This window comes from Mustela nigripes, chromosome X (genome assembly GCF_022355385.1).
Source record: "Mustela nigripes isolate SB6536 chromosome X, MUSNIG.SB6536, whole genome shotgun sequence".
Lineage (NCBI taxonomy): Eukaryota > Metazoa > Chordata > Mammalia > Carnivora > Mustelidae > Mustela > Mustela nigripes.
In genome coordinates this window covers 87954640-87979310 of record NC_081575.1, presented here as the reverse complement: position 1 = coordinate 87979310, position 24671 = coordinate 87954640, and the positions used below count along the sequence as shown (strand labels likewise).

Below are 24671 nucleotides of genomic sequence, written 5' to 3'. Positions count from 1 at the left end.
TATCATTGATAGAATACTATTACTTAAAATATACTGTCTTGAAATTTCAGCGGTTGTCAAAATGATTTTTGAAGCAGTCATTCTTTTGCCTCTGAGTGGAAAAAAAGGTTCCTGTGTTCGTTTAATCACAATACTCAAAATTCCAAATCCACCAATTGACTTTAATATTTTAAAATGAATTCGTTCTCCAAATGTCTTTTAAAATGTGAGAACCAGATGAGGTCAGAAATGTTGTTTGTTCAAACTGTGTGTTGTGTCCATGGTAACTGGGTAAGGATCACGAGAATTCTGGAGACCAGATCTGTGCATTTGGGTAGCCATGGAAGCCCACGGCAGACATGTAGCCCGCGTTACTGAGGAACGAGATGCTGCCTCAGGAGGAATGTCCTGCCTTTCATTTGGAGCCAGTTCCCGAGAGTCAGCCTCAATTCTGCTGCTCCAATTCTGCCTGGTGGTTAGATGGCCAGCTTTTTAATGAACGTTTGTTTGATTGAATGTTTTTGAACAAGTATCAACACTGAAATAGCCTCCGGGGAGACAGATTTTTATAGAACTACCCAGCCCAGTAGAATTCTGGGAACGTGGGAGTTACTTACTGCCAAACAGATCCAGAGTCGCCTGGAACAGGTTCCCAGTGAATTGTGGCCATTATGAGCTTTCATGAGAGAACAGGGAGTGGAGTTCCCAGTTCTGAGTTCATTAAGTTTCCCACCCCTTCATTGGCTAATCATACCTTGAGAAATCCTAAGGTGCTATGGATTCTGCTCAGGAAAACAACGTGAACCTGTCTGGGTGGGCCATTTTATGCTGTGGTAACAAACGATCCACCTTAAGTTCCCCACAGCCGGGAAGTGTGGTCCTCCTCTGTGCCCAGGAAGAGACCAGGACTGGGAATGTGGAGGAACACGAGCAACGCTTCAGAGCTGCTCCAGGCGGTTCACCTGATACACAGTCAAGCCTGGACTTCTCTGAACTGTCAGAAGAAATAGAGACTCGAGGGAGAGATCTGGCAGGCAAGCCAGTAGCCTCCGCCTCTCTCTCCTCCAGGCACACCAGCTAGGCTTTGAATAAGATATTTGCTCTAGCCAGTAGGAAGCCTGTGGCCTCATTGGTTCTTTGAAGAACGGGGAGAGAAAATGTAGACAAAAGATTCATACTTTCCCCTTTAAATAATGTTTTCCACACAAACACTCAACTTACAGTATTCAAATCTTTGGAAGCTTGATCTTTGGAAAATTCCCTCTCACCAAGCTCCCTGGCTATTTCTAAGTGGTCTTCCTGTCGAGGTTTCAGGATGATCAAAGCCCCCATCTACCCACCTGTCAGGCCACCCAAATGCTGCCCTCTAGAGGACACTTGTCTGCTGGGCACAGCTGTCCTTGGCCATTGGCTTCCTCTGCCAGCTTCACTCTGACCTGGAGGAAGGGGACCCTCTTCTCCCCTTCAGCACTGTGGCCAAAGGACAGCTTAGGTTCTCCCCCAAATCTCTCACAGCACAAAAGTGAAGGAGGTTTTTCCAGAGGGCTGGATGTAATGGAAGTAAGTAGCCCCTCTGACCAGTCTTGGATGTGGTGGAATCCGCAGACATCAAACCCCTCAGGGGCCCATGTGACTGGGCTGGCTTAATTCCTTCCCACCCCCAGCCCCCAGGGAGGAGGCTTTTTACCCTTGTCCCTCAGTGTAAGGCCCACCTCCCCACTCTACAGGTAGTAAGTAGCCAGCCTTGCCCTCTGCAGCATTCGCCATAAGATGCCACACACAGTTCCGCAAGTGGGGTCCAACAGAGCTGAAGGGACTAGTCAAGTTCAGATCTTCAGCCCAAACCCCCCCCCCCACCTGCCACCAGTCCTTTTTCTTCACCCTAGTGCCATGTGGCTTGAAACTGTGGCTCAGAGCTCCAAAGGAACAAACAACAGTTCTGGGGACGCCATTAACCTAAAGTTGCACAGAGCAAAGTAACATTTCTCTCCAAAAAGTCCCCACATCTGGGAGACTGGGAGACACAGCTCTGATAAAAGATACAAAAGTCCCCTCCTTTTTAAGTGTTATACACACACACACACACACATATACATATACATATACATATACATATACATCTACATATATACACACACCAGTGTTTTGTTTTTTATTTATCCTGAAAGATAGTCTCTTTTTCTGGTCTGGGATAGGACTCTTCACCTCACCCTCTGAGATTCTGTTCAGGTTTGGCCCCCAAGAGTGAGGGGGTGGGCCCTGCCTTTCTGTTTGCACTGGGCCTGATGACTTCCCAGAGCAGAGGGCAGTCTGTCCCAGAGGCCCGCCCAAGCCTCCATTCCAGCAGTCAGAAACTGCTTATGACATGAAATTTTTCTGGGTCGCAGAAGTCTGAAAGCTCCATCTCTGCCAGTGTGGTCAGGAAAGGCTGAGGGGGGTAGGAGTATACGAGGGGTTTGGTGGTATTTTTATGGTTTAGGCAGCAGTTATAACTGGGATCTCTTTCTCCTCCCGCTCCCTGCCCCCCCCCCCCCACCTGAAGGGGCCTGGGCTGATCAGAGGAGGAGTCATGAGCAGCCTCTGGCCTCAAAGAACACTTTGGCATCTGTCTCCCTGTGGCCTGAGGTGCAAAGTTGCAGTGAAACATGGACCCCTCCAAGCGCGTGCCCGGCCAACTTCAGCTGCTGTGTGAACATTTCTTAACATTCCTTCTATTCGTGTCCCAGGCACAGAAAATTTAGGAGCACTTAGACAAACATTTGCCATTTCCAAGAGAGTTCCCTTGACATGTTGCTGACTGTTACATCTGTGATCCTGACAAGAGAAAAGGAGAGTTTTTGTTCAGCCAGACTGGGATACCAACCTGCTGGGAGACCTATGTAGGGCTTATCTCTCTGGTTCCCAGCAGCCCAGCAGGAGTTCTTTTTGAGCATATATGACCTCCTCGCTGAGGCCCACTCGTGGCTAACTCAGGATCCATGCAGCAGGTCATGGGATTGGTAGTAGCAAGCAGCATTAAATAATAGTGACAATATAGATGGGGAAACTTCCGCATGGATCACTGATGGTAACAGAAGTGTTATTTCGTTAAACTTTGACTTGAGTTATGCACGTTTGTGCAGGCGTGCACCAGAACACAATAAAATACACATAAACACACACAAAAAAAATGTACCTGTCACTGCAGATCACAATCATGAATATCTGTAAGCCAGTGTCATAGGCCACTTTGACTCCTTACTTGTTTTCAAAGAGCGTGGGGTTGGAAGAAAAGTGCAGCACTCCATTTCATTTGTTGATTATTCTTCTCCCAGCCAATTTCTTTTCTTGCATCATCCCCCCAAAAGTAGGCTTGCCTTTTTTATACCCTATTTAAAAACCTCGTTAGATCAAAAGAAGTAAGATTGGGGGTTTTGGGGAGCACCTGAGCAATTAGAATCAAGGTGCTCTTTGATCACCTGAAGAGCCAGGGGGAAGTGTTGTGTGCAGACCAGGCAGCTAATGCCTGTGGGGCCCTCGCAGCGAGGTTCTGTAGAGGCCTGCAGAGCAGTAATGGCTGTTACATTTAATAAGTTAATAACTAATAATGAGGATATCTTTGAATGATTCTCTTGGTGTCTCATGGTGATATCTATTACTAAAACATCTAATAACATGAAAAAAGAAAACCCAAGGGTAAATGATTGTAGACATGATCATTTTGCATGAACTTTGCTATGTGACCTCTGTGCCCTATGACACTAAATATAACTGCCCTTCAGAAATGTTTCTAATTCTTCTTAAAATGCTTGTTGCCAGGGAATTCAAATGGTACCATTATTAACTACCTGTTAGGTGCCAGATAGTGCCTCATTACCTAATTCTCTCACTTGGGCATTGTTATCCCCATTTTACAGATGTGGAAACTGAGGTTTTGAGAATCAAGTGACTTGCCAAAGGTCTGGGACTAGTAAATGCCAAAACTGGGATTTGAATCCTGGTTTCAAAGCTCTAGACCCAGAGGAAACCTCCCTGTTTTTAGATAGTGATTGATACTTTTCATCTCTGGGAAATTTTCTCTTCTGAAGCTATTAGTTGAAGTTCAGAAGAAATGAGTACAAGAAGATTCCAGAAGAACTATATACCATCACCACCATCAAGTAGGATTTATTCCAGGTATGCAAGTCTGCTTGAACATTTGAAAATCAATGTAATTTACTGTATCAATAAACTAAAGAAAAAAATCATGCCAATTAGTTCAGAAAAAACATTTGGCAAAATAGAATACCTATTCATAATTAAAAATGCTCAGCAAGTTAGAAACAGGGGGCAATGGCCTGAACTTGATAAAGAAGCATTTATATGAAATCTGCTAGCAATATCAGACTTCGTGGTAAAGAACTAAATGCTTTCCCCTAAAATCAGGAATGAGGTGAGAATGTCGACTCTTGCCACTTTATTCAGGATAGTACTGGAAGTTCTAGCTAGGGGCAGTAAGTCAAGAAGACATACATATTTGAAAGGAAGAAATAAAATTGTCCTTATTTGCAAATGACATAATTTTCTATATAGGAAATTCCAAATAATATATAAAAAATTCTTAGAACTAAGAATATTCAGCAAGATCACAGGATCCAGGATCAATACACAAAATCAATTATATTTTGGGGCACCTGAGTGGCTCAGTTGGTTACGTGTCTGACTCTTGACTTCAGGTCAGGTCATGATCTCAAGGTTGTAAGATTGAGCCCTGTGTTGGGCTCTGCCCTCAGCAGGGAGTCTACTTGAGATTCTCTCTATCCCTCTCTTTGCCTCTCCCCCCAACCCCATCAGATAAAGAAATAAATCTTTAAAAAAGATCAGTTAAATTTCTATATACTAACAATGAACACATGGAGACCAAAATTAAAAACACAATACCATTTACAATCACTCCAAAGAAAATGAAATGCTTACATGTACATTTAACAAAATATGGGGCCATCTGGGGGGCTGAGTCGGTTAAGCACCCAATTTATTTATTTATGTCCTCCCCGATCTTCCATTTTATTTTATTTTATTTTAATTATTATTTAAAAATTATTTTTATTAACATATAATGTATTATTTGCCCCAGGGGTACAGGTCTGTGATTCATCAGTCTTACACAATTCACAGCACTCCCCATAGCACATACCCTCCCCAGTGTCCATAACCCAACCACCCTCTACCTACCCCCTCACCTCCCAGCAACCCTTAGTTTGTTTTGTGAGATTAAGAGTCTCTTATGGTTTGTCTCCTTCCTGACCCCAGCTTGTTTCATTTTTTACTTCCCTTTCCCCCACAATCCCCCACCCTGCCTCTCAAATTCCTCATATCAGAGAGATCATATGGTAATTGTCTTTCTCCTATTGACTTATTTCGCTCAACGTAATATCCTCTAGTTCCATCTGCATCACTGCAAATGGCAAGGTTTCATTTCTTTTGATGGCTGCATAGTATTCCATTGTATGTATATACCACATCTTCTTCATCTATTCATCTGTTGATGGACATCTAGGTTCTTTCCATAGTAAACACCCAATTCTTGATCTCAGCTCAGGTCTTGATCTCATGGGTTCAGCCCTGCATTGAGCTCCACACTGAGCATAGACAAAAACAAAACAAAACAAAATATGTATAGAGTCTCTATGAAATGCTGATGAAAGAAAGACTATTTAAATAAATTGGAGAGACATATTGTGTTTATGGATGGGAAGACTCAATGTAGTAAAGATGTCAGTTACGTAATTTCTATTACAATTTCAGCAGTTATTTGTAGATATAGACTGGCATATTCTTGAACTTACACAGAGAGAAAGAGACCATAGGATAGCCAAACCCATCTTGACAAAGAGGAATAAAGTGGGAAGAATCCATGTGATAATAAGTCTTCTATATAACTACAGTAATCAAGACAGTGTGATAATGTCAGAGATAGGAACATCAAAACATAGACCAATGAACAGATAGGGAACCCGGAAATCAACCCACACAAATTAGTTCAGCTGATATTTAATAAAAGTGCAAAAGTATTTCAATGGAGGAAGGGTAACCTTTTCAGCATGTGGTTCTGGAGTGATTGGACAACCACAGGCAAAAAAAAAAAAAAATGAGCTTTGACCTAAACCTCACACTTTATTAAAAAAGTTAACTCAAAATGAATATTGGAATTATATGTAAAATATAAAATTATAAAAATTTGAGAGAAAAATAGAAAAAATAGAAAATCTTTGGAATCTAGGACTAGGCAGAGAGTTCTTAGTATTGACACCAAAGGATAATCCATAGAAGGAAAAATGGACAAATTCTATCTCATTAGAATTAAAAAGTCTTGTTCTGCAAAAGCCTATATGAAGAGGATAAAAAGACAACCTATAGCCTGGGAAATAATCTTTGCAGACCACATATCCTGTTAAGGAATCTCACATTTCAATGGTAAAAATAGAAACAGTGTAATTAGAAAATGGCAAAATAGAATAGAGATCCCAGAAATAAATCCACACGTATATGGTCCATTAATTTAGGACAAAGGAGGCAAGAATATACAACGAGGAAAGGACAGTTTCTTTACTAAGTGGTGCTGGGAAAGCTGCACAGCCACATGCAAAAGAATGAGACTGGATCCCCATCTTCCACTGTCTTATACCACACACTAAAATCAACTCAAAATGGATTCAAGACTTGAACATAAGACCTGAAACCATAAAACTGGAAGAAAGAAGGTAGTAAGCTCGTTGACATTAGTCCTGGTAATGAGTTTTTGAATTTGACACCAAAACAAAGGCAACAAAAGCAAAAATAAACAAGTAGGGCTACATCAAATTGAAAAGCTCTGCACAGCAAAGGAAATCATCAATGAAATGTAAAGGAAACCTATTAAATGGGAGAAAATATTTGTAAATAATCTTATAAGGGGCCAGTATCCAAAATATACAAAGAGCTTGTAATACAACTCAGCAAAACAAAACAAAAACCCCAATTTGATTAAAAAAAATAGGCTAACAGTATCTGAATAGATATTTTTCCAAAGAAGGCATATAGATGGCCAACAAACACGTGAAAAGATGCCTAACGTCGGGGCATCTGGGTGGCTCAGTGGGTTAAAGCCTCTGCCTTCGGCTCAGGTCATGATCTCAGGGTCCTGGGATCGAGGATGCTTCCCTTCCTCTCTCTCTGCCTGCCTCTCTGCCTACTTGTGATCTCTGTCTGTGAAATAAATAAATAAAATCTTAAAAGAAAACATGCTCAATGTTACTAATCATCAAGGAAATGCAAATCAAAACCACAACGCCCTCACACCTGTCGTGATGGCCGAAATAAAAAAGATAAATAACAGTGTTGGTGAGGATGTGGAGAAAAACGAACCCTTGGGCACTATTGGGAATATAAATTGATGCAGCCACTATGGAAAACAGTATGGAGGTTTCTCAAGAAATTAAAGGTAGAGCCATCATATGATCCAGCAAGTCCACTTCTAGGTATTTATCTGAAGAAAACAAAAACACCAACTTGAAAAGATCTCTGCACCTCCATGTTCACTGCAGCATTATTTACAATAGTCAAGACATGGAAACAACCCAAATGTTCATTGATGGGTGAATTAAAGAAATGCATATATGTATGTATATACATACACACGCAAAAAGAGTTGTTATACAGCCATAAAAAGATGAAATCATGGGGCACCTGGGTGGCTCAATGGGTTAAGCCTCTGCCTTCTGCTCAGGTCATGATCTGGGGTTCTTGGGATGGAGCCCCAGATCGGGCTCTCTGCTCAGTAGGGAGCCTGCTTCCCTCTCTCTCTCTGCCTGCCTCTGTGATCTCTGCCTACTTGTTCTCTCTCTCTCTCTGTCAAATAAATAAATAAAATATTTGAAAAAAAGATGAAATTGTGCCATTCATGGCAATATGGATGGACCTTGAAGTCATGATGCTAAGTAAAATAAAGACAAATACCATGTGACCTCACTTATGTGGATTCTAATAACAAAAAATAGGCACATAAATACAGAGAACAGACTGGTAGTTGCCAGAGGCTTGGGGTTGCGGGGAGGGTGGATGAAAGGGGTAAAGAGAATCAAAAGGTACAAATTTCCAATTATAAATAAGTCCTGGGGGGGGCACCTGGGTGGCTCAGTGGGTTAAAGCCTCTGCCTTCGGCTCAGGTCATGATCCCAGAGTGCTGGGATGGAGTCCCGCATCGGACTCTCTGCTCAGCAGAGAGCCTGCTTCCTCCTCTCTCTCTGCCTGCTTCTCTGCCTACTTGTGATCTCTGTCTGTCAAATAAATAAGTAAAATCTTTTAAAAATAAATAAATAAATAAATAAATAAGTCCTGGGGAGGTAATGTACAACATGATGACTATAATTAATACGGTATTGCACATTTGGAAATTGCTAAGAGAGTAAATCTTAAAAGTTCTCATCACAAGAAAAAAATTCTGTATAATGGTGATCGATGTCTTGGTTATCATTTCGCAATATATCAAATTATGTTGTACACCTGAAACTAATGTATTACAATTATTCCTCAATTAAAAAAAAAAAGGCAAGGGAGTACTTGGTTAAGTGTCTACCTTCAGCTCAGGTCGTGATTCCAGGTGTCCTGGGATCGAGTCCTGCATCGGGCTCCCTGCTAAGTTGGGGGGGACTGCTTCTCCTTCTCCCTCTGCTGCTCCCCTTGCTTGTGCTCTCTCTCTCTTTGTCAAATAAATAAATAAAATCTTTTTTTTTTTAAATAAAAATAAATAAATAAATAAATCTGGCGTCCCTAAATAAATAAAATCTTTAAAAAAAAAAAAAAGACAGGGGTGTCCTGGCTGGCTCAGTCAGTACAACATACGATGCTTGATCTCAGTGTTGTGAATTTGAACCCCAAGCTGGGCCTAGAGATTTTTTTTTTTAAAAAGCAAAAAAAAAAAAAGGGGGCGCCTGGGTGGCTCAGGGGTTTAAGCCTCTGCCTTCAGCTCAGGTCATGATCTCAGGGTCCTGGGATCGAGCCCCACATCGGGCTCTCTGCTCAGCGGGGAGCCTGCTTTCCCCTCTCTCTCTGCCTGCCTCTCTGCCTACTTGTGATCTCTCTCTGTCTATCAAATAAATAAATAAAAATCTTTTAAAAAAAAAAGCAAAAAAAAAAAAGAGGACAAAAGGCATGAACAGACATTTTTGCTGAAGAGGATATACAGATGGCAAATAAGCACATGAAAAAATGTTTAACATCAATAGCCATCAGAAATATACAAATTAAAACCATAGTGAGATAACACCATACACCTATGAGAATGACTAAAATAAAAAATAGTGACAACACCAATTGCTGGCAAGGTTGGGGAGAAATTGGGTCACGCCTGTGTAGCTGGTAGGAAGGTAAAAGGGTGTAGGCATTGTGGAAAGAGTTAGACAATTTCTTCCAAAATTAACATTCTGCTACCAAACAACTCAGCAGTTGTACTCCTGGTTATTCACCACAGTAAATGAAAATCATGTTTACCAAAAAACAAAAACAAAAACTAAAAAACCTTGTAGAAGAATGTTCATAGTAGTTTTATTCATAATAGCTAAAAACTGGAAGTGGCTCAGATGTCCTTCAGTGGTTGAGTGGTTAAACAAATTGTGGTATATCCATAGCAAGGAATCCTACTCAGCAGGGAAAAGGAATGAACTACTGATACACAAAACAACTTGGATGTGGCTCCAGAGAGTTATGCTTAGTGAAAAAAGCCAATCTCAAAAGCTTACATACTGTTAGAGTCCGTTTATATAAGATATTTGAAGTGACAACATTTTAGAAGTAGAGAAAATGGGGAACCTGTGGGGCTCAATTGGTTAAGCATCTGACTCTTGATTTCAGCTCAGGTCATGATCTTGGGGTTGTGAGACTGAGCTCCACATTGGGCTCGGCCCTCACCGTGGAGTCTGCTTTAAGATCCTCTCTCTACTCGCCCCCCACCCCCATCCTCCAAAAGAGAAGTGGAGAACAGATCACTGGTTACATGGGGTTGGGGACTGGATTGGGGGAGATGTGGGTGTGGGTACATAGGGATCCTGGTGATAGAATTGTTCACTATCTTCTCTGGTAATGTGTACGTGAGCTTACACAGGTGATAAAATTGTGTAGAACTAAACACACTACACACAAAGGAATATAAAAATAAAAGTGTGGAAATCTGAATAAGATTGGTGGGGTTGACTATATCAAGGTCAGTATCCTAGCTGTGATATTGCACTGTACTTTTGTAAAATGTTACCCCTTGGGGTAATTAGGAAAAGCACTCTGGGATTTCTCTGTATTATTTCTTACAACTACATTCGAATCTATAATGATCTCAGTAAAAGACTTCCATTAAAAACAAAAAGATGGAGAACAGGCCCGGGAGCGCGTGGAGATGGCAGCCGCGGAAGCAGCTTTGGGGTCGTTGATCACGGGTCTGTACGACGTGCAGGCTTTCAAGTTTGGGAACTTCGTACTGAAGAGCAGGCTCTCTTCCCCTGTGTACATAGATCTGCGTGGCATCGTGTCTCGACCGCGTCTTCTGAGTCAGGTTGCTGATATTTTATTTCAAACTGCCCAAAATGCAGGAATCAATTTTGACACCGTGTGTGGAGTACCTTATACAGCTTTACCATTGGCTACAGTTATCTGTTCAACCAACCAAATTCCAATGCTTATTAGAAGGAAAGAAACAAAGGATTATGGTACTAAATGTCTTGTAGAAGGAGCTGTTAATCCAGGAGAAACCTGTTTGATCATTGAAGATGTCATTACCAGTGGATCTAGTGTTTTGGAAACTGTTGAGGTTCTTCAGAAGGAGGGCTTAAAGGTCACTGATGCCATAGTGCTGCTGGACAGAGAGCAAGGAGGCAGAGACAAGTTGCAGGCGCATGGGATCCATCTCCACTCAGTGTGTACATTGTCCAAAATGCTGGAGATTCTTGAGCAACAGAAAAAAATTGATGCAGAGATGGTTGAGAGAGTGAAGAGATTTATTCAGGAGAAGGTTTTTGTGGCAGCTAATCACAATGATTCACTCCTTCCTATAAACAAAGCTCCTGGAGAACTCAGCTTTGGTGCACGTGCAGAGCTGCCTAGGATTCACCCAGTTGCGGCGAAGCTTCTCCGGCTTATGCAGAAGAAAGAGACCAATCTCTGTCTGTCTGCTGATATTTCCGAGTCCAGAGAGCTGTTGCAGCTAGCAGATGCTTTAGGACCCCGCATCTGCATACTCAAGACTCATGTGGATATTCTGAATGATTTTACTCTAGATGTGATGAAGGAGTTAACGGCTCTGGCAAAACGCCATAAGTTCTTAATATTTGAAGACCGGAAATTTGCAGATATAGGAAACACAGTAAAAAAACAGTATGAAGGTGGTGTCTTTAAAATAGCTTCTTGGGCAGATCTGGTCAATGCTCACGTGGTGCCAGGCTCGGGGGTTGTGCGGCCTGCCTTTGCAGTGGGGATGCCTGCTCATTGCGGAGATGAGCTCTGCTGGCTCCTTGGCTACAGGCAGCTACACAAAAGCCGCGGTTAGAATGGCAGAGGAGAATCCTGAATTTGTGCTTGGTTTTATTTCTGGCTCCCGAGTAAGCACGGAACCAGAATTTCTTCACTTGACTCCAGGAGTTCAGTTAGAAGCAGGGGCGGATAATCTTGGCCAACAGTACAACAGTCCACAAGAAGTTATTGGCAAACGAGGTTCTGATATCATCATTGTAGGCCGGGGCATAACATCAGCATCCAATCGTCTGGAAGCAAATGAGTTGTACCGAAAAGCTGCTTGGGAAGCTTATTTGAGTAGACTTGGTATTTGAGTGTCTGGGATACATTGTTGTGAAGACCTTGAAGCTACATGGTCTCCTGAGATGCACTGGCTTGAAATAACAAGCAACACTTAATGGGTTGGATTCTTTCATGGGTTCTGTGTTGGAATGACTTCTGGATATCTCACAGTCTTTAGGAAATACCGAATGATGAATAATCACTGCATTGTTACTGTAAAAAAAACAAAAAGCAAAAAACAAAAAACCAAAAAACCAAAAAGATGCTGGGACATCTGCGTGCCTCAGTTGGTTGAGGGTCTGCTTTTGGCTCAGATTGTGATCTTAGGTCCTTGGGATGGAGTTCCATGTTGCGGTCCCAGCTGCGCGGGATCTCTGATTGTCCCTTTGCCTCTCCCCACACTTGTGCTCTCTCTTTCTCTGAAATAAACAAATAAAATCTTTAAAAAAAAATGCTGGGGCACCTGGGTGGTTCAGTCGGTTAAGTGGCTGCCTTCAGCTCAGGTCACGATCCCAAGGTCCTGGGATCGAGCCCCACATCGGGCACTCGGCTCAGAGGAGAGCCTGTTTCTCCCTCTCCCTCTGCCTGCCTCTCTGCCTACTTGTGTTCTCTCTGTGAAATAAATAAATAAGATCTTTAAAAAAATAAAAAGGGAGATGCCAGAATTTGGATCCTTGATTTTTAAGGCAAAGGGTGTTTCAAGACCTCTTTGCATTTCTGGCATGGGGAGCAGAATTTGCGACCCCAAGATATGTGTCCTTGGTATAAGATTATTTTCAAGAAACTGCAAACACAGGAGAAGCTCTGAAAACTAAGTATAAATTACCCGTTTGTAAGACACATTTAGGTGTATAATAGAAATCTTCCATTTGTCAGGGTGTCTCCCTTGCTGTACCAGGAACGGGATGACTCAGGCTCTAGGAACTCTTACCAATGGAGGAGGCGAAGGCTTACATCTGCATAATAACCTTACCCTTGTTTTCCGTGCTTTTCCTGGTAACCTCCCTTAACCGGCTCCCCACTCCCCAACATGTTCATTTGTCTTTCACTTGTCAACTGAAAAAAAAAAAAAAAAAGAAAGCCAACCTCAGCATAGTTTAGTAAATGCTTAAATCATTGTCTTATTGAGGACTATAGCCTGGGCGACAGTATTTTAGATTGTCCCAAAAGATCTGCTGTGAAGCTTGTTCGTTTCCAGGGATTATATGCAACCAGGGGAAGGGGTATGTGTGCTTCCAAGTGGTTCTCCAAGGTATATTTTTGCCTTACAGGTATAAGGTGGTTGTAAAAATTAAGGTTTTTTGATTTCCACATAGACACGTGAAAAACCCTTAGGTCATCTTAATACATTATGTTTCTCTCTCTTTCTTTTAAAGATTTTATTTTTAAGTAATCTCTACACCTGACATGGGGTTCAAACTTATAACCCTGAGATCAAGAGTTGTGTGCCAGCCAGGCACCCCCATGATGTTTCTATTATTACATCTGATTGTTCAAAAATATCGACTACATGCCTCCATGTTTTTGGTTTCTCCTTGAGGTCACCTGGGACAGTCACAAGAGGCTGACATCGGTCACCTCCTGTAGTTTTAGTGAACAGTCCCCACTCTGGGGCAAATTGTGAACTATAGGCAACAGCGGTGAACAAGAAAGACTTTGTTCCACGGTAACAGGAAGGCTCATTCCAAGTTGTGCTGGTATAGATGAGACAAGCATGTCCTCAAAAGGAGAACCCTCTCGAAACTTTTCAGTTTGATGAAGTTTAGGATTTTTATAGCTTGAAGTATCTCCTCATGTCTAAGTGAAATCATCAACCTTTATATAGAACTGTACACGTTATTTATAGTCTCGAGACGTTTTGCCGTCATTAGCTTTGTGTGAGTCCGACTAGATCACTGCATACAAGAGGCTAACAATTTGTATAGGGAACATGTTAATGGTAAGAAGGGTAATATTGGAGCTAGAAACACAAGAATGATCTAAGTCAAGAATTTCGGAACCAAACATTTAGCTAACATTTCCTCAAGACTGTGTTTTGGGTCACTTAAGGCTGATATGTGCTGTAATTAGCTTGTTTCCAGCATAATGGAGCCCCATGACTTACTCTGCTTGAACTGGGAGTCATCCACATGAATCTGTCCCATATCTGGAATAACTTTTCATGGAATAGTCCATGTGGTATGGTTACAAATGAACGCTCCACCCTTTCGACAATTTTTTTTTTTTTTTTTTTTTTAGTAAAATATCACAGATCAACGTTGTTCCCCAGTAGCTGTAGTTTAACTGTTCTGTTCTAGACCTTAGGGAAGAAGTCTGTTCCATACCTCATGAACCAGGCTTAGTCTTTTTTTTTTTTTTTTAAGAGTTTATTTATTTACTTGACAGAATGAGATCACAAGTAGGCAGAGAGGCAGACAAAGAGAGAGAAGGTGAAGCTGGCTGGGCCCGATGCGAGGCTCCATCTCAGGACCCTGGGATCATGACCTGAGCCGAAGGCAGAGGCTTTAACCCACTGAGCCACCCAGGCGCCCCTGGGCTTAGTCTTGAGAATAGGTTAGTTGGTCTTGCAGGTGGGCTCTCAAAGTTCAGGGAATTAATAAGCATTTCTTATGGGAAGAAAAGAAAAATACAGGTTAATGATTGGAGCAAATTTGAAACCCAGTGTCTGAGTCCTGAGTGCTGCTCGTGAGAAGATTGCTAGACCAGGCTCGAAGCATCTTCAGGGGGAATGAGGGCAGACCGTGGCAATCTCACAGGTTTTCCTGCTCTGCAGTGTGAAAGTCTCTGGTGATCTTCCTGAGCGGCCCCGACAGCAGCAGGCATGAACATGAACATTGTGTCCACATGGGCCACTGTGGCAGTTTCTCTAAGTTGACCTGAAGTTGTCTAGCTTCAGTTCACTGGGCTTCAGAAAAAAAAAAAAGGAAAAAAAAAAAAGGCAGTTTCTTTCTCAACGATTCCAAGTCAAAACAATGAGAGAAAATTGGAATCCTTAGTTTGTAGAGTCATAGCTAGATATTTGAGGAAATCCAAAGAATTTCAGTCCCAGCTCAGTTTTGTGGGCAAACAACAGTCAAACATAATCAGAACTAGAGTCTAACATTCACAGAGGTGTGTTCCTGAAACATAAATTTTCTCTCTAAAATCACCCTCATTTCCACCAAAGGTAACCAAATCAAAACTAATTTGTTTATGAAATAAGTCTAATTTCAACAACTTGGTCTGATTATTTTACATAAGTGCAGCAAGAATAGTGGTTGACCATAAAAGTTCTTTTAAAAATATGCTTTGCAGGGCGCCTGCGTCTGCCATGAAGCTATCCTTGAGTTCCTTAAAGCTGTCTGGTTGTATTTGAGTCTCTATAAGCCTTTCCCGCGTACGGCATTCCAGTCAAAGCCCTGGTAGTATAACCAGTGTTTCCAGTGGTATCCTGTTACAAGGAGAACAGATTATTATAAACTTATGCAAAGAACTATAATTGCCATGAAAGTAACACTCGAGTGTTTCTGAAGTCTAGAGGGATCAGGTAGGGAGAAAAAGATAATTGTTTCCTTAAATCTGGAAGAGCAAATGTTAGAGAACCAGCAATGTTTCCTCAATTCTTTTCAGTCCCATGTTACTAATTCTTGTTCCATTGGATGCAGTTTTTCCATTAACTCCAGAAATTCTTACTCGGTTTTGTTTTATGATTGTAAGGGTATCAGAAAACTGTATCTGTCAAAAGTCCTTTCCATGAATCTTTTTGAATCTGAAGCATATTGTAAAAGCAGCAGAGTAAAACAATAACTGTAATGTGGAGACTAAAAAATGGGGGCACCTGAGTGGCTCAGTCGGTAAAGCGTCTGCCTTTGGCTCAGGTCATGATCCCAGAGTCCTGGGATCAGGTCCTGCATCCGGCTCCTTGCTCAGCAGGGAACCTGGTCCCCCTGCTTGTGCTCTCTCTGATAGATAGATAGATAATAAGTAAATAAAAGACTAAAAAATGGCCATGGTTAAAGAGCTGATGAGAGTTCATTATAATACAGTTGACAAGGAAATTTGGTTATATCCTGTGGCAAGCAACACTTCGATAATAGAATTAGAGGTGATGACATTATACAAGGACATATCAAAACTTTAGGAATTTTATATGATTTCTGGAACAGGTATAGCACAAGCCCATGTAATAGGACGTAGGAAGGTTTATCATCATTTATCTGAGAATGCTTCCCATGTAATTTAACATACCAAATAAGCCTGATTACTCAAAAAAGTCTTCTTTTAGAATCTGAATTTAGGGAGGTTTGTTAAAAATATCAGAAGGTTTTGAAGCATAGGCTTAAATGGGATCCAGATCATTACAAAACCCAATACTTAATTATCTATTTAACCAACGCAACAGACAATAAGAAATTCTAAAGGCAAGTACAGAAGTTTACATAGCTGTTAGCAAATCTTAGTTCTTTTAATATTGAGAAGATTCAGTTTTCCTAAGTAAGCAAGGACTTCGTAAAGACTAAACATAGAAACTTGTTTTTCTAGGCAGATTACATGAAAGATAAAAACCTTGTTTACAATTTTCTACTAAGAACAGACCAACAGTATGCCCTTCTCTTGATGAGTGCTGGGTAATATATGGAACTGTTGAATCACTATATTGTATACCTGAGAGTAATATAACACTATATATTAACTATACTGGAATTAAAAGAGTAGACCAATAATCTAAGAAATTTTTGGTATTTTTAACAGAAAAACCAAATTCCAATCCTGTACCAGTGTACTTTAGATATTAAAACTCATTCATTCTGATCTTAGTCTCAACCACACATAAAATTCTTTTCCAAAGATTCCTTTTGCATAAGCCTCATACAAATTTCTTTTTTTATTTAGACTTTGTCCTAAGTTTTCCTTCTCCAAAAAACCAGTCTCATTTTAGGACAAAAGCACTTGCTTTTTCCTCCACAAAAAATGTACTCCTATTCCCCATACCTTTCTTACACAAAACCCACGTCTTACTTTCCTTGCATACAGAGTTGTTTCCTTTATTATTTACAGTGGTTTTAATTGCACTTATTAGAATTCTTAATGCTTAGAAACCTCACTTTCTAGAGAAAGCTAAGTAGTAAGCAATTGTGAACCATCTGTTACATTAGAATTCTCTAGATTGGCAAACTTATGAATACATCTCATAATTTCTCAAAACATGTGTTTTGCCAATGGTAGGTACAATCTTTCAGTAAAGCATAAAACATGTTTACCAACAGACCCAAATTTATCTTTATTTTCTCTGTAATAAGGCAAAAGTAGATAAACCTGTGTTTAGTAAGCAATGTTTCAGAATTTTATTTGTGAAAGACTTAGATACCCAACGAATTCAATCCACTATATCATTTAACTTAGCAAAAGTTAGAAATTTTAGGTTCCCAAAGATTTTAGAAGCTATTTAAGTTTACCTACAAATTTTTATCTTATTTAACCTATTTGCTTTGAACAATTACCCATGAAAACTTCATGAAACAAAGTCAACCATCATTTGTGGTCATTTTGCTGACAAACTACAACAGATACAACACGAATTTAACAAATTGAGTTAGACTAAAAAGTTGATTATTTGTATTGTGTTCAATATTGATAACTCCCAAAGACATGCCAATTTTAATTAGACCAACAAACTTAAACTGCCTTTAATATTAAATATTTTTCCAGATCATGTGGACTTGAAACTTTTTTGGGTTAGTTCTATTTCTGAGAATTTAATTTATATAAGGACTTAATTTTCTTTAAGCCAATCAAATAGAGCCCTTTTACAAATTAATTTTGGTGATACCACTTGGAGGTAGAAAATGCCACATATCTACAATACATACAGACACAAACAAAAACCTTATAATCATTGTTTTAAGAATTTCAGCCACGAGGTGGGTATGATAACGCAGAACTTGCTGGTTTACAAAAGAACGATTGGCCCCAGACTGGTTTTCTGGCAGATGGAATAAATTAAGGTCACCTGCTCAGATGGCCAAAGGTTTTTTTCTGTTAACATTTGTGGAGAGGACACTTAAGATTTGTATTTATCCTTGACAAGTAACCTTATGGAAGCTGTGGGCTAGGTTTCAGACAAGTGTTTCTAGAGCCATTTGTATTTTTTTTAACTTTTAATTTTTAATTTTTAAAAAAATATTTTATTTATTCATCTGACATATCACAAGTAGGCAGAGAGGCAGGCAGAGAGAGAGAGGGGGAAGCAGGCTCCTTGCTGAGCAGAGAGCCCGATGTGGAGCTCGATCTCAGGACCCTGAGATCATGACCTGAGCCGAAGGCAGATGATTAACCCACTGAGCCACCCAGGTGCCCTTTAATTTATTAAAAAAAAAAAAGATTTTATTTAACAGAGAGAGACACAGTGAAAGAGGGAACCCAGGCACTGGGAGTGGGAGAGGGGTAAGCAGGCTTCCTGCTGAGCAGGGAGTCCAAGGAGGGGCTTGATCCAAGGACTCTGGTATCATGATATGAGCCAAAGGCAGATGCTTAACTACTGAGCCACCCAGGTGCCCTGAATATTTTTTTTTTTAAAGATTTTATTTATTTATCAGGGAGAGAGATGGGGAGAGAGCAAGCACAGGCAGACAGAATGGCAGGCAGAGGCAGAGGGAGAAGCAGGCTCCCCGCCGAGCAAGGAGCCCGATGTGGGACTCGATTCCAGGACGCTGGGATCATGACCTGAGCCGAAGGCAGCTGCTTAACCAACTGAGCCACCCAGGCGTCCCTGAATATTTTTTTTTTAAAGGTTTCTCTTTTCTTTTTCTTTTCAGTCTTAGAAATGGGAAATGATCTAGATAAGAGTTCTCCTAGAGTTTATAAGACTTGACATTGGGGCATCTGAGTGACTCAGTTGGTCAAACGTGACTCTTGATCTCAGCGTCATGCGTTCAAGCCCTGTGTTGGGCTCTACACTGGTTGTGGAGCTTACTTAAAAAAAAAAAAAAAAAAAAAAAAAAAAGCCTTTTGGAGGTCCGGGAATTGGCAAAAAGGACAGATCGAAAGACTCTGAATTATTTCGGGGACCATATTTCTAGCTTTGCTAAGCTTTGCAAGGTAAGGACAGCTGCCTTTAATCCTTCAAGGAATTGGGTTGCAACTTAAATGACATTCTAGGTTGATCTGTCCATCTGGTTTAGTTCTTCCCCTCTGGGTACATAGTTCTAATTTTAGCTTAGGGGAGAGGGCCTTAAAAAATTACTAGCAGGCTCTGAGTATCAGTGACAGTTGGGCCAACTCTTGACTGTGGAGCCATAACTGCGTTAGTATGGTGAGGAGAAGGAGGCTTTGATTTTAATGCCTTGTTCCCTGGCAGCTCATTTGAAGGGTAAGAAGGAAGTGGAGCAGTTGGAAGTTCTTCAGGAGTTGATAATTTTGAGCTTAATGTCACAATTTCAGAAAGTTTCTTATTGGTCTCTAGCGTGGATAGTATCTGGTCAGTTTCTTTTAGAAGCTTCTAAATAGTAATTCAAATATGTATCCCACTCAGATGTTTTAGTTCTGAAGCCAGCTTTCTTGAGTTGGGTGTGCAGATAAATTAGTTGGGATTCCAGAGGATTCCCATTTAGGTCAGCTGAGCCATTATGATCCTCCTTAGTATAATTTTCTGATTTCTTTAGGAACTTGCAAGAATATGACCCATGTGCTTTAAACATGAATCCCACCAGAGTGTTGGAAGGTGGTTCTCCATCCCGTTTGTCCAGTTGTGATGGCCGATCTCTCATCTTAGTGGTTTTGAAGGCTCCGTACTACCTAAGGGGTTTTATTGTGGACCAGTGCGCTGATTAGAGGGATTTCGCTGTTGCAGGTGTTACCCCCCCAAGCCAACTGATCGTATTTTGTGTCTCGGTTTTCTCTTGGTTTAGCCTAGCTAAATCGAAAGTGCTCGGAGAGCTGAGTGGCCAACTCTTATATGCGTCCCCGGCAGAGCAACTAAATTATTTGTATTGTGAATGGGAATCCCTCTGGGACTGCCTGCACGGTGTGAGGTTAACCTCTGTCACTCTCTAATGAGTGGAGCTAGCGTCCCTGGTCTTCTGATTCATTCAGAATCTCGTGTATATGATTGTAGCATTGAGCGTTCAAATTGGCAAAATAGCAAAGGATTTTAAATTCCTGGGATGAGGATTCATCTCCGATAGACCTGTAACCTGCGCTCTAGGGAATGGCAGCGCCTCTTCGGACTTACGAACGAAAAGAGAGACAATGGAGAAGACCTGAAGCCTGTGTCACACCCAGGATACGGCCCTTTCCTGAGTTGGCAGGAGAAAGACCAGAAGCAACCGTGAAGAAGCCTCTGGACTTTCTACCCACCAAACCGGGAGGTCCGGATCTGGGGAAAGACTCACCCAGGCGTCCCTCCTCCTTCCGAGGACACGGGTTGGACGCAAGGGGCCCGTTCTGCTACCAAGGCTCTGGTTCCTCATGGAGTCCAGGCGGAAAGGTGGCATCTCTTTCGGTCGCCATGCCTTTGTGTTCGCCAAATTGTTGCTTGGAAAAAAAAAGCCAACCTCGAAATAGGTTAGTAAATGCTTTTTTCATTATCTCGCTGAGGACTGTAGCCTGGGAGACAGTATTTCAGATCGCTTGGAAAGATCTGCTCTGAAGCTTGTTGGTTTACAGGGGATATATGCAAAAAAAGGGGAAAGGGTGTGCGTGCTTGCCAGCGGATCGCCAAGGTATAACTGCGCCTCCCAAGGTGTAATTGCTTCGGTTGTACACATTTAAGTTTGTCGATTTCCACACGGACTCGTGAAAGACCATTAGATCCTCTCAATACGGTGTGTTCCTGTCCTGATTGTTCAAAAATATTGCCAGCATGCCTCCCCTTTACTGGTTTTCTGGTTCTTGTGTTAGGTTTCTCCTTGAAGTCCCTTGGAATGGCCACAGGTGGTATTTAAGGTGATGGCTTGGGCCATTTTCGGAGGATACTCAGTTTTCCTGGGTCTTCTGTTATTAAACTTTTGTTTTTCACCTGTTAATCCATTTTATATTAATTGATTAGACTAGTCAGAGAACCTAGAAGGAAAAAAGGGAAAACTGTTTCCACCCCTACAGTATGGTTTAGGTACCAGTCCTCTGTTGCTCTCATCTTTGTTTTGTTTGTTTCTTTTTTTGTTTAATATTTTATTTATTTGTCAGACAGCACAAGCGGGGGAGGGGGGGCAGCAGGCAGAAGGAGAAGCAGGCTCCTCGCTGAGCAAGGAGCCCGTTGCTGGGCTTGATCCCAGGACTCCCAGGATCATGATCTGCGGGGAAGGCAGCCCCCTTAACCCACTGAGCCACCTGGCATCCCTATCTCCCGCCTCCATCTTTGAAACAAATTTTACTGAGTAGGAAAACAACCTTCATGATGAAATATGGTTGTGATTTTTTTTTTTTTTTTTTTTTGGCTTTCCCGTCCTCCCCACTGGTAATTTTCTTTGCTGACATTTTTTTTTTTTTTTTTTGCTTTCTCTAGTTTTAACATCTGTTCATCAGCAAAACAGAACACTGTCCATTATGCACAGTACCCTCAAAGGCTCTCCCTGGGGGATTGAGACGTTTATCTCTCAAGCTGAGAAGTGGCCTTGCATGGGTCCCTGGTGTGTTTTTTTGGCCTGGTAGGCTAGCATCTTCTGGATAGGAGCTGGCCTCCCCAGCACAGCACCTCACTAATTTCAGGCTGTGGCCGACCAAGAACGCCTTGTGCCTTCTGCTCTCCCTGGCACACGGCTGACATCACAGGGCTTACTCACCGTGATTCACACAGTGACTGCACGAACGGCCTTCTGAGAAGACCAACCAGCATCCCTCGTCTCATCTCATCACTGGGCTCTGAAGCTTCCCTTTGCTCATGAGAAAACGCTTTTTACCTCAAAGAGCTATTGTGAGGAACAAAAATAGAACTAGCCGTGAAGCACTCTGCACCCGCCAAGGAAATGTGAGTCACCCCGGGACTCTCAAGGAGGACTGGGCTCAGCTGTAACATAAACCATGCCCCCCCCCCCAATCCCAGCGGCTGAAACAGGGTAGAAGTTTATTTTTTTCTCATGATTAAGTCCAAGGGAAGTTGTAGGGGAGGAAAAATAATTTTCCTTTTCCCCTTCTGAGTTCTGAGCCCAGAGCCCTGCAATAAAAGATTAACAAGGAGAAAACCTGCTCCCCCCAGCAGTGGTTTATTAACCTGTTGGTCTCCTGTATGCATGGGAGAGACTCAGGGAAACTGAGCAACTCTCTGACGTGGCCTAACCAGTTTTTTTTTTTTTTTTTAAGATTTTTTTGAGAGAGAGGGTGAGAGTGTGAGAGAGAGAACACAAGCAGGGCTGGGAGGGCAGAGGGAGACTCCCCCGCTGAGTGTGGAGCCTGATTCGGGGCTAGATCCTGCGATATTAAAGCCCCCCTCCCCCCTTCCCCCTCTCCCCCGCCCTGCCCCCAGTCATGACCTGAGCCAAAGGCACATGCTTAACTGACTGAGCCACGCAGGCGCCCCTGACCTAACCGGCTTAAATACCATCTTCAGCTAAAGGCAAAAGAATGAAAGTTACTATGTGTGGATGTGGATGGGGGGTAGTTCTGAGGGGTGACCCAGAAAAACACAGGCAAACCGGGGTCAGGTGGTTATGCAGATTTAAGTCTGTACCTTCTCCACTGGTTAGAGTTCCTTGTGGCTCAACCTTTCTCTTCTGGTACCACGGGGGCCACACCCTTACCGATGGAGAGTTCCCTTATACGTGAAAACGGTCATCACAAAAGGGTTAGCTTGTTTTCAAAGCTTCTTCTGTGTCTCCTGTTTCTCAAAGGCATCCTCATGGTAAAGAGGCCTGTTCTGGGTTGGTAGCTTCTGCTCCTTTTCAAAGGCTGGAGCACGCGGTGCAGCTCTGTTCCACCGAGCTCTGAAGGACCTAGAATCTCCCCATGTTATTGGTCCGTGATGTCGGGTTTCTAGTCCCATTGCAGTCTTCTGATCTAAGAGGGGTGCCAGGGCGCCGTCTGACCCCAAGGAAAGATACACTCCTGTGTGCGTCTTTACTTAATGTGTCACTTCTGATCATAAAATGTGTGGTTAAGTTTCCCGCCCCGCGCAATTAGCGGATACCTGCTGGGTGTCCTACAGTTGAACGGAATTCTAACACTATCTCCCTGGGGAGAACATCAGACCCCCCGCAAGGTAAAGGCTCAGTCCCACAAGACTTCTAACCCCCTTCAGACAGCAGGTGTAAGTTTAGGCTCTCACCTGTGCTTCTGGCTGACTGTAGATCAGTTCCCACATCTCCCTCCTTGGGTTCGATTAATTTGCTAGAGTGGTTCCCAGAGCTCCAGAAGATAGTTTAAAAAAGAATTTATTATTATTATTAAAGATTTTATTTATCTATTTGACAGAGAGAGATCACAAATAGGCAGAGAGAGAGAGAGAGAGAGAGAAGCAGGCTCTCAACTGAGAAGAGAGCCTGATGTGGGACTCGATCCCAGGACCCTGAGATCATGACCTGAGCCAAAGGCAAAGGCCTAACCCACTGAGCCACTCAGGCGCCCCGAATTTTTTATTATTTTTACTTTTAAATTAACATATAATATTCGCTTCAGGGGCACAGGTCTGTGATTCGTGAGTCTTACACAACACCCAGCACTCCCCATAGCACGTGCCCTCCCCAGTGCCCATCACCCAGCCTCCCTGTCTCTCCCACCCCTCTTCCCCTCCAGCAACATTCAGATTGTATTGTGAGATTAAGAGTCTCTTATGGTTTATCTCCCTCTCTGGTTTCCTCTTGTTTCATATTTTCTTCTCTTCCCCCATGATCCTCTACCTTTTTTCTTAAATTCCACATACCAGTGAGATCATGAGATAATTATCTTTCTCTGATTGACTTATTTCACTTAGCATAATAGCTTCTAGTTCCATCCATGTCGTTGCAAATGGCAAGATTTCCTTTTTTGATGGCTGTGAAGTAATCCATTGCATACATATGCCACGTCTTCTTGATCCATTCATCTGTTGGTGGACATCTGGGCTCTTTCCAGAATTTGGCTCTTGTGGACATTGCTGCTATAAACATTGGGGTGCAGGTGCCCCTTCAGATCACTACATTTATATCTTTGGGGTAAATACCCAGTAGTGCGATCGCTGGGTCTTAGGATAGCTCTATTTTCAACTTCCTCAGGAACCTCCCTACTCTTTTCCAGAGTGGCTGCACCAGCTTGCATTCCCACCAACAGTGTAGGAGAGTTCCCCTTTCTCTACATCCTCTCCATCACCTGTCATTTCCTACAGGTTAATTTTAGCCATTCTGACTGGTGAGAGGTGGTATCTCACTATGGTTTTGATCTGTATTTCCCTGATGCCACGTGATGTGGAGCACTTTTTCATGTGTCTGTTGGCCACCTGGATGTCTTCTTTGCAGGAATGTCTGTTCATGTCCTCTGCCCATTTAAAAAAAATTCATTTATTTATTTATTTTTAATTTCTTTTCAGTGTAACAGAATTCATTGTTTATGCACCACACCCAGTACTCCATGCAACACATGCCCTCCATAATACTCACCACCTGGCTCACCCAACCTCCTACCCCCCACCCCTCTGCCCATTTCTTGATTGGATTATTTGTTCTTCTAATCCATGAGCATGGAACGTTTTTCCATTTCTTTGTGTCTTCCTCAATTTCTTTCATGAGTATTTCATAGTTTTCTGAGTATAGATCCTTTGCCTCTTTGGTTAGGTTTATTCCTAGGTATCTTATGGTTTTGGGTGCAATTGTAAATGGGATCGACTCCTTAATTTCTCTTTCTTCTGTCTTGATGTTGGTGTATAGAAATGCAACTGATTTCTGTGCATTGATTTTATATTCTGATACTTTACTGAATTCCTGTACAAGTTCTAGCAGTTTTGGAGTGGATTCTTTTGGGTTTTCCACATA

The 24671-nt window shown here is 42.0% G+C and overlaps 1 protein-coding gene across 1 annotated transcript; it reads left to right on the top strand.

Annotated features, from left to right (window-relative positions):
- Positions 1-10343: 10343 nt before the first annotated feature.
- LOC132006726 (uridine 5'-monophosphate synthase-like) lies at positions 10344-11913 on the top strand. The gene is given in 2 exon segments (XM_059384702.1): positions 10344-11415; positions 11417-11913. Coding segments are annotated over 2 exon segments (1425 nt in total). The 5' UTR covers positions 10344-10363; the 3' UTR covers positions 11790-11913.
- The last annotated feature ends 12758 nt before the right edge of the window (positions 11914-24671 follow it).